This window comes from Archocentrus centrarchus, chromosome 7 (genome assembly GCF_007364275.1).
Source record: "Archocentrus centrarchus isolate MPI-CPG fArcCen1 chromosome 7, fArcCen1, whole genome shotgun sequence".
Lineage (NCBI taxonomy): Eukaryota > Metazoa > Chordata > Actinopteri > Cichliformes > Cichlidae > Archocentrus > Archocentrus centrarchus.
The window spans coordinates 4,122,489-4,133,716 of NC_044352.1; the positions used below are offsets into that span (position 1 = coordinate 4,122,489).

Below are 11,228 nucleotides of genomic sequence, written 5' to 3' on the forward strand. Positions count from 1 at the left end.
AGAGGAGTCCATGGATGGAGTTGGAATTTTAAGGAGTCTTAAAACATCCTTCCCACTGGCTGTGGTGGAACAACACCGCCCTGCCTGAGGTTTCCAAGTGTGTGAATCAGTTAAACAACATTCTGTATGACAATGATGTCACAACAGTCATCCATAAACATTCAGGAATAACTGCGGGTGCAGCTGTGGAAACAGCTCCCAGTTTGGATTTGGGAGACAGTCACCGACCCCGAACCATCTCTTAGTTATGCTGCTATTCCCATGATGCACTGAGTGCTTCTTTTCATTCACCTCTTTTACTCTGTTTATCTCCCACTCTTCCTTTAATCATTAGTTATTATTAATCTCTGTCTCTCTTCCACAGTGAGTGTCCTGTGTCTCTCCCCTCAGCCCCAACCAGTCTCAGCAGATGACCCCCCCTCCCTGAGCCTGGTTCTGCTGGAGGTTTCTTCCTGTTTAAAGGGAGTTTTTCCTTCCTGCTGTCACCGAGCGGTCGCTCATAGGAGGTCGTTTGATTGTTGGGGTTTCTTTCTACTGTTGTTGGGTCTTTACGTAGAAAATCTTTACATATAACGTGGCCTGAGGCAGCTGTTGTTGTGAATTTGCACTATATAAATGAACTGTACTTTACTTGATTAGAGTAGTTTTGGTCAGAATCACCAAAGGAAGGTTTCTGTTTTTTTTTTTCATATTATTACTGTCACTAATATTTGATAAACTTAGTAGTCTGAGCTGAACAGAAAAAACTAGGAGAGAAGGGGCGCTGAAATGTAACAGTTCAACTGACTTCTTATATAATATATTATATAATCATACATTAACTGGATGCCATTAAGAGAATCTTTGGATCTGCTGTACGGAGCTGCTGGTCCTGCAGACGGAGCATGTAAGAGAGGTTTGTTGACGTCAGAGACACACAGCAGGAGGCAGATGCGAATTTAAAAAAAAAACATAATTTCACCTGAAGAAATCAAGTATTTTGTTGTCATGACAAATGGAAACGTGCAAGACTGAATGTCAGGGAAATAAATCTGCTTGTTGTAATTCAAAGTTGCTCATGTTGCACTGCAAAAATAATAAACATATATTGAACCATAGCTGACAATCCACAAATTGTGCATAGCTGATATTAATATTGGAGTTGTCTACCACTGGAATTGTGTTTACACATGCAGAAGAATGATTTTCAATCTAAAACATAAAAAAAACATAAAAGTCTGCTGGAGAATGTAGACATGAGCATAAACGCTGTTTATGCAGCACAGATGGTTGATAAATGAGGTCCCTGATTTGTCAGGAAGGAGCCCGACATCCAGAGGATTTACATTCATATTGGGCAAACCCACAATCCATAACTCACACCCAGCACTGACACACACACACACACACACACACACACACACAGAGAAGCGTGCCCTCTGGTTTGCAGGGCGGAAGTTAAGGCTGCTGAGGTTGGGGTGGTGGATGGGTGTGTGGAGGATTTTTTCATGCAGGAGACCAGTGTGGCATACTGTGGGCACAGTTAGTGTTCTGGGCCTCTTCTTCTTCTTTCCCAGATTACACATGCACATGTAGTTCCTTAGATACCCATAAAATTTCTGGTTTCTTAAACCAAGATATTTGTCAGTTACTTGTGGACGTGAGAGAATATTTCCAGGTATGTTTTCTAACACAGCAGCAGCACTTTCAGCTTGTATGGGGTTCTCTCCTGTTTCTCCTGCCTTTGAAAAGCATCTGCATTCACTTTAACTCTGCTGACCCGGGACAGCTCTCACTTTAAAGATTCTTAATCTCAAGAGTTTAATTTCCTGGTTAAATACATGAAACAGCCAGTCATTTATCAAAGGAATATCTGATGATGTACGGATCATAAATGTCAGCCTTGCACTCTGACTCAGCACTGTTTGTTTCATGTGTGTTTGTTTTGCTCCTTTTCAGACTGAAATATTATACTTTTTACTTCACTGCATGTACTCAAATTAATTTACAATTAAATAAAAATTTTATTATGATATAACTACAATGCTTTGTGTGTATATTGGAGACTCAACTGCCCAACAGTTCTTTCTGGAGTTCATTCTCGGTACTCCAGCTTCATCCCACAGTTCAAAAACGTGAGTGTTAAATAAACTGGGAAACTAAATTGGCTGTGAATGTGCGCATGGATGGATGCATGGATGCATGGATGGATGGATGGATGGATGGATGGATGGATGGATGGATGATGGATGGATGATGGATGGATGGATGGATGGATGCATGGATGGATGGATGGATGGATGGATGGATGGATGGATGGATGGATGATGGATGGATGATGGATGGATGGATGGATGGATGGATGGATGGATGGATGGATGATGGATGATGCATGATGGATGGATGGATGATGGATGGATGATGCATGATGGATGGATGGATGGATGGATGGATGGATGGATGGATGATGGATGGATGATGGATGGATGATGGATGGATGGATGGATGATGGATGGATGATGGATGGATGATGGATGGATGGATGGATGGATGGATGGATGGATGGATGGATGGATGGATGATGGATGGATGGATGATGGATGGATGGATGATGGATGGATGATGGATGGATGATGGATGGATGGATGATGGATGGATGGAACATCATTCAGATGGTCTGGACATTAATGATTAAGTGCCATCTCATAACATACTGACTGTTATTATAAGCAGTAAAAACAATCTCTTGGCCTCTTTTCACTTTCAGTTTAGAGGATTTTATGCAGTTTTATCTTAGTTTTTATAAAACATTCTTTTTTGCACATATTAAAACTGTTTCTAGTTCAAACTTTTATGTTCAGTAAAAATTAATATAAATTTGCTCTTCACATTTCTGAAAATCTTCAACAAACAAACATGTTGTGTTGACTAACTCTTAGTTAACCTGCAGCCACTCTCACTTTTTAAGGCATTTTTTGGAGCATGCTCAGTGGAAGGCAGCACCCACCTGGAACCTGACTCCGCTGACATTGAGGTACAGGATCTCATCCGATCTGGACGAGTTGTCCACCGGAGGTTTGGGCATTGTCTTTTTGGCCAGCGGCAGCCAGCCCACTGCTGCCGCCCGTGCAAATGGCAGCCATGTCGCCACGCCGGCTGCCATTTTGAATCAGAGCGTCCCACCTGTAGAGTCTGAGAGTTGTGTCTTTGTCAGAGGAGGGGAGAGGAGACGGAGCTGTTTATTGCCTTGGTTAAAGCCTTGCTCACTTCTTTAGCTGCCCTGATTTCCTTTGGCAGTCTGGGCAGTGAGGATGGGGTGGTTGGACATGTTGTGGAGGGAGTTATGGGGAAGGGGGGAGGGGCCAGACTGCAGTTAGGTGTCAAGCCATAAAAAAAAGGTAAAGGTGCAGGAATGCCGACGCATTGGACAAATGTGAGGCTTTTTATTTTGTTGCAATGTGGACGTTCCTCTGGTGACGCCTTCCTTCCTGTTTCTCTCCAGAGTCAAACGCAGAGCTCCGTCTGGAGTGTTTTTTATTTGTTTTAAACCTGGAAACTGGAATTTTTTTTCTTTTTCCCAAAATGCCTACAAGTTCCTCTCAGTCCTGTTGTTCTAAACAGGATGCTCTTCTTGAAAACGTGAAGTCTCTTGATAGGAAAACATAATTTCTTGAACTCTCAGCAGTCTTAGCACAATAGATTATGTGTAAAATAATAATAAAGTGGTTCTTTGATATTGCCGTCACAGGTTTATTGCTGCAGGGATTTACAACAAAAGGCAGAAAGATATGAATCCAGGTAGGGAAGTGTTAAAGCATTTGTGTCTGGCCTCCTCTCTCTCTCTCTGTCTGACTCTGGCTCTCTCACCCACTCTTTCCCTGTGAAGACAGATTTGTTGCAGCACCGCAGCCTTTCAAATTCTTATTAAATTGTGATGATGGTCCCTGAAGTTGCAAGATAGACAGATTCGCCTGTGTTGCCTCCTCCCTCTAAGTGTTTCTCTGCTGTGGAGATTATGGCTCTGCAGCCTCACTCTTCCTCTGGTTCTCGTTCTGCTTTTGCTCGCTGTTTCTCCGTTTATCTGTCTCTGTGTTTTATTCTCCCCCTCTTATTGAAGTCACCGGGGTACTGGCGGCGGAGAAAGAGAGACACCAGCTTTGTTTCTGGGAGCGTGGAAGAGACGTCAGGCACTCTTCACTCCATGTCCATGTATGGCTGTCCTGTCAGAAAACACACAAACACAAAAAGAGGCAGAGAGTGAGAGACAAACCAGGAGGTCGAGGAGAGACGGAGGGAAGAGACAGAATTGCTTTAAAAGAGAAAAGAGTAGGCAGATGTTATCCACTGTAATCAGTGATAAACAGAGCTGTGTGGAGAAGTCAGTGTCAAAATTTGGTGTCAAATGTTCTGGCAGGTTAACGTGTTCTGTGTGTGTATTTGGATATTTTTAAGCCCAAACTGTGATCTCTCCAACACTAGACGAGTAGTTTTGCTCTCAGCTTACTGCTGGTTTAGATTTAGCAAAATAAAGCCAGGACAGCCAAAAACTGCAGTTCTTCTAGAAGTCCATTTAATCACCCATTAGTTGTGAGAGCCTCACCAATAACCATATAATGCACTGATAAAGTTTGAAAGGTGGGAACAGATCGATTGACCCAGCGTGGAACAGCCAAAGTCCAACTTTATCTCATCAGCTGAGTCATATATCGTGTTGTACTGCAGACAGCATGCTGTTTATTAAGGCTGAGGCTCCAGAGTACACAGTCCATAAATGTAAATGTACACATTAGTAATCAGGGACTGGAAACAGCTGGGGGAAATGAGGCACAGGTGAGAACAATCATACAGGTGAAGTAATGAGGCAGGAGGGGGCATGAAACCAGATGCAAGGGAGGTGCAAATGCCCAACAAATTAAAAGCCGAGCAGAAGGATCAAAATCCTGGCAAATTAAAATCAAACCTAACAATAAACCAAACAAACACCCAAACAGAGAACACCCAACAAAACACAATCCTTCAAAACCCTGGGACCACAAAGAGGTCATGATATCATATCTGACTGATGCAACACTGGCCTGATCCATCCCTCCCTCCATCCAGCCATCCATCCATCCCTCCATCCATCATCCATCCATCCATCCATCCATCCATCCAGCCATCCCTCCATCCATCCATCCCTCCATCCATCCATCCATCCCTCCATCCATCCCTCCCTCCATCCAGCCATCCATCCATCCCTCCATCCATCCATCCATCCATCCCTCCCTCCCTCCATCCATCCATCCATCCCTCCCTCCATCCATCCATCCATCCCTCCATCCATCCATCCATCCATCCCTCCATCCCTCCATCCATCCCTCCATCCATCCATCCCTCCACCCATCCATCCCTCCATCCCTCCATCCATCCCTCCATCCATCCATCCATCCATCCATCCATCCATCCATCCATCCATCCATCCATCCATCCATCCATCTTCTGGCACTTATCTGTGCCCAAGTTAAGGGCACAACAGTTTAAGCAGAGATACAGAGACCTCCCTCTCTCTAGCCATCTCATCCAGCTCCTCTGGTGAGATACTGAGGATCTCTCCAGAATGTTCTGGGTCTGCAGTGGTGACCTCCTCCCTTTGATATCTAACCCCCTCCCACCTGCACAACATTACTGCATCAATCTGTTCATGTAGGTCTAAGATTTCACTGCGAGTGTGGATGAGGCAGCAGAGTCAGCGGCATGGTTGCCAGATCAATCCCTGTGTCACTCCATGTGCTGAAGTGTCCTTGGGCAAGAGTGAAGCCTGGACCCTGAAGTTCTACTTCTGATGGTTGGTGAGCACTGTGCTGGGCAGTTCTGCCTTCATTAATGTTTGAAATGTGCCTTTAAGTACCATAAATGTAACTGTGCAAAAACACATTCAAATATGACAGAAAGCAGAAGAGGCTCCTTTTAAAGAATGTCTGGATTGGATTAAATACATTTTAACTTATAACATTCATTATTATCACACATTAATGTTCTTTTAGAAAGATGCTTTACAGGATAAAACAAGGCAGCATCGAGAGGCTGCTTCAGTTTATCTCTATGATAAAATCCTGTTTTAACGGCTCTGCTGTGTAAATATTTTTCCATCCATCCATCCATTCGCTTCCGCTCATCCTGTTCAGGGTCGCGGGGGGGCTGGAGCCTATCCCAGCTGTCATAGGGCGAGAGGCGGGGTACACCCTGAACAGGTCGCCAGCCTGTTACAGGGCCAACACAGAGACAAACAACCTTTCACACACACACATTCACGCTGTCATTCACACCTATGGGCAATTTAGTGTAGCCAATTAACCTAACCCCAGTAAGTGCATGTCTTTGGAATGTGGGAGGAAACCAGAGTACCCGGAGGAAACCCACGCAAGCACGGGGAGAACATGCAAACTCCACACAGAGAGAGGGAGAGGCCTGGGCCAAGGTGGAATCGAACCCAGGCCTTCCAGATGTTATTCTAACTGTGAGGCAGCAGTGCTAACCACTGCACCACCGTGCTGCCCCTAAATATTTTTCCATTAAAGCTAAATCTAAAAAAAACATCTTAAATGAAAAGTGGACAGTATGTATATCTCATGTCTGTTTATCGATCCTCTCCTTCCTTCTCAAACTTCCCCCGAGGGCCGTACAGCCACATTCATGTGTTTAAGATGAAGATCTAAAGCTTCGGGTTATTAAAGATATTTTTTATGATGAGACGAGCAGCACATCCTCGGTCTGCTGAGGAAAAACATCACCGGCCGTCTCTCTCTCTCTCCCTTTATTTCTCCCACTGCGTTCTTCACTCAATAAAGCAGACACAATAAAGTTTCCTGTGAAACTCCTCTCCATCAGATGAAAAGTTATTGTCATGCATTTATTGCATAAAGTCCACAGTGGGAGCAATAAGGCGTCTCATTCCTCAGCTTTGGGTTGAATCACACTGAATCTGTCTGCTTCAGGAAATTTAACCTCTTAAACCCTGAAGAGCTTTCTTTATTCATGATAAACAAACTCTAATTATGACCTCTCATAAACAGTCGAAGGTTTTTGGACATTGAGGCTTTTCCTCATACTTTTTGCCATCATTTCCAATCACACTAAAAGTAATGGTGAATATGTTTTTAAGGGGCTCATCAGGACAAGAGTTTTTACAAATACAAAAAGCGAATCAATTTTGCAGTCGTGACATTGCATTTCGGCAAATGCGCGTCTTCTGTCGCTCACCATATGGACCGTTTCCCTGCATGCAACCAAAGTCTGCTCTGGTCTTAAGACAAAAAGACTTAAACTGAAAAGCTTCTGATAATTGTTCCTTACTTATTCATATCCAGATGTCTGTTTTTACTTACTAACTAAAGACAGAGGGTGCTTCATGCTGAAGTCACATGTCTTCTGTGTTTCTGGGAAGCACTTTGTAACACTGTAACATGATGATGTTGTAACTTTATTATTATGCATTATTTTACTCAAGTGCAGGACTTTTACTTCTGACTAGTAGAATACTTCTATACCATAGTATTGCTGCTTTTAGTACTTTAGTAAAATATATTAACACACACACACACACACACACACACACACACACACACACACACACGCACACACACACACACACACACACACACACAAGTGTGTTTTTCTATCTTTGTGGGGAATTTCCATTGACTTCCATTCATTTCTACAGCCTAAACCTTACCTTTACCCTTTTCCTAACCCTAACCATCACATACCTAACCCTAACCCTAACCTAAACTCAATTCATACCTTAGCCCTAACTCTGACCCCTGACCCAAAAACAGGGTTTCCCCTTGTGGGGACAAGGTTCCAGTCCCCACAAGGAGCAATTGGTCCCCACAACGTAGTATATGTCAGGAAAATTGTCCCCACAAGGTATTATAAACATACGCACACACACACACACACACACACACACACACACACACACACACACACACACACACACACACACACACACACACACACACACACACACGCACTCCTTTACCTGCCTCAGTAAAACCTCCAGTGTGTGTGCTGATGAATTATGAATACACTTTCAGCCTGACTGGTTTAGTTCAGCTGCACTGCCTCAGTCACCACTAAGCACATGCAACCCACCACACACACACACACACACACACACACACACACACACATACACAGCATCCCCGTGCTCAGTGGTGAACGTGTTCTAGGCTGAACTTTCCGTCATCTCAGCAGCAAGGCTTTAACTCAGCAGTAATATTCAGTCACTGTTTCATTAAGTTAAGTTAATGTTTCAATTTATTTCTCTTTATTTTGGCTGGTAGTTTTTAATCAAGGCTTAAAGATGACAAGTCTGAGAGGATACCTACTGCATTAGTTCTGTACTGCACTGAATTAGGCCATTGTCTCTTTAAATCCTGAGTACAAAATCTGTGTGCGTCTAATCAGCGTTGATTAGACCGCTTGTGGTGTGGGTTCAAATATCTTGTGTTTTTAAATGTGATGCCAAGTTCACAAGCATCAATATGTGATGAACTGGAAGCAGGACCTGCCTCCCTGCTGCCACAGCCCAGTGCATTATGCACCAAAGCCAAAGGGTGCTTCGATGAAACGGCAGCTTTTGACTTCCTCAGAATGATAACAGGCTGGAAATTTTTTGTGTAAACTGGAAATGCACATAAAAACCAGCTGAGGAACCTTTTTTTTCTATGATTTAGTAATTTGAGTTAAATGGTTGAGAAAACGGAGATTAGGTTCTGAAACTGGTATTTCAGGTTAGTTAGAGGAATTGAATTGAATTTGTGCACAATGTAAAAAATGTCTTTAAATAGTAAACAGCTTAAAGCTGGAAGGCCTTTCTGCTTCTGGCACATGTTGGACAGCATTTTTCCACCTGCAGTTCTTTAGTCTGCAGGTCTGTGGTAAATCCATCTGTCCATCCTCTCTGTGGGAATCCCTGCTGACATCATGGTTCCTGAGTGAACATTAGATATTTACAGCACCTGCATAATGTCTTTTATCTGCAGCCACTGTTCTGGGATCAGCATTTAGCTCCCATAAAGCAACTGCTGCTGTGGCTTCAACCTTTCTGGAAACCGGTCGGCCGCTCGTTTTATGGTCGTTACCGCCCGAGAGCTGAAGCTGAGTCCCAAAAGTTTAAGAGTTTCCACAACTCAAAGAATGTAAACAACTGAAGCTTCAGTATGAAACTCAACACATTACAGTCCTGCATTTGTTCCACGGGATATCTCGAGGTCATCTGAGGCTTTTCCTGCCGCTCTGTACACTGAACTGTGTTCACATATGATCCGTTTCACCATCAGTCTGTCCAGCTTAAAAGCTCTGAGTAAACCTGAGTTCTCCTTTAATGGGATCTGCTTGATTGTTGTATTTGTGTTCTACATGCATCTGTTTGTGATTATGAAATGAACCAGCTGAAGTAAACAGATGCATTATTCAATAGTGGGACCAGTAGTGTGTTTAGATGAGGTAAATAGCTTCCATCATTCAGTGAGCGTCCTTTTTAATGTTCAATAACACTTTATAATAAAACCTGCATTCAAACATCTAATTCCATCCATCCATCCATCCATCCATCCATCCATCCATCCATCCATCCCCTTCCTCCTTTCCAGGCCTGGGTCACAGGCCCAGACAGCGCACACCTTCTGTGGTCTGACAGGTTACAGCTGGATTTTGTTCTTCTTTCCTTTTTTTTTCTCTCTCTTCTACAAACACTATCAGGTGGAGCGCCTGAGGTGGTGTCCTTTTCTCCTGCACTTGTTCCCGATCAGTCAGTCAGGTATCCAGTATTTAAGGATCGATGGTGATTGTCAGGTTGTTCTTGTTAGGGTGTTATCTAGTTTCTGTGCTTAGATTATTTGTCTGTTCTTCATGCTGTAGTCTGTTTGAGCCTGTTGTGGAGTTCTGGCTCATTCACGCTTGGACTCATCCAGCACCCACAGAATATGAGGCTGATGATGCAACTCAAGCTCTCACTACAGCCTGTAAAACAAACACAATACTCCCAAAGCATCTCCAGAGGACACCCAGAAGGTCATATGATTTCTCCAAGTGGGCAAACACTTGTTGGACTAGTTGGAGAAACTCCCATGTGACCTTAACTATCCATGAGAAGGTGAAGAGCTGCTGCAGTGTAATATTTAAGTAATAAATAAATAAAATATTTGAGAAGAAACTTCCTTATTCTCAAATAGACGAGTGAGGGAGAAGCAACAGTGAAGTTCATCCAAATCAATATGCAATTTTCATCTGAGCTGAACGAAGTCGCAGCAACTTCTCTTCAAGGTCCAGATGTTTGTGATAATATGGTGACTCTGCAGTGCAGCCATCAGGATTTCCATCCCCTTCAGGAAACCTTTCAGAGTAAAGCCGTTCCTTTACAGGAAAAACAAATTCCAAGTTTGATTTTTTTCCTGATAAACGACTGTGACCTTAGAAAAAAGTCTTTTTTCTTTTGGAATATCACCTTCCTCCACTGACTGTGTTAGTTCACCATCATAAAGTGCTAAATAAAGATAAACTGGATATAACTGCATCCAAAAGTTTCAGTAAAACATAAATCTCTGTGCCTCTGCAAACTGATCAGTAACAGGAAAACAACAGGTCTCCAATCATTAATCAATGGGGCAGAAAACATGCTTCTGTTTACCAGTCAATAAAGAGAAACCAGGTTCTCACTGATCAATGAGAGGTTTAAAAGTCCCCAGGAAGTCCACAGGGGACTTTTCAGTTCATCATCATTTTACACATTTCCCTTCTTGTTTTATTGATTATGAGTTTCTTCAGCTAACGTTCACTTCCTGTTCCTACAGATGAGTTATTTCAAACATCTTTTTTCCCTCTTTTTTCCCTTTTTCCTTTCCCGTCTCTTATGTTTGTTTCCAGCTTTCAAATTCACATTATTGCTACTACAGTAAAATTTAGATTAGTGCGTTTCAGCTCAAAATCATCGTTATGGCTGATTTATGGAAGCTACTTTTATACCACTTTAGGTCATCAGTGCTAAAGTTTCACTTTCTCATAAAATGAAGTGCTGGTTCTGGTTTAAATGTTTTTTCAGACATTGTTAAACTGTCTTTTTGTCATGTTCTGATGTAGCATTGTCGTGCTGCTCCACCATTCAGTGCAGAAAGCAAAATGTTTGCAGAACCTGCCAAAGACCAGACACACAAATCTTTGAGATCAGTAAACTCAGTAAACAGCAGCTCAACCCGTCCATCCACCCC

The 11,228-nt window shown here is 42.9% G+C and overlaps 1 protein-coding gene across 1 annotated transcript in view; it reads right to left on the minus strand.

Annotated features, from left to right (window-relative positions):
- The window catches only part of kcnd1 (potassium voltage-gated channel, Shal-related subfamily, member 1), a 53,701-nt gene extending 50,559 nt beyond the window's left edge, over positions 1 to 3,142 (minus strand). The window contains exon 1 of the mRNA XM_030734034.1: positions 2,987 to 3,142. Coding sequence (XP_030589894.1) covers positions 2,987 to 3,142 — 156 coding nt within the window. The remainder of the gene's footprint in view (positions 1 to 2,986) is intronic.
- Between the last annotated feature and the right edge of the window lie 8,086 nt (positions 3,143 to 11,228).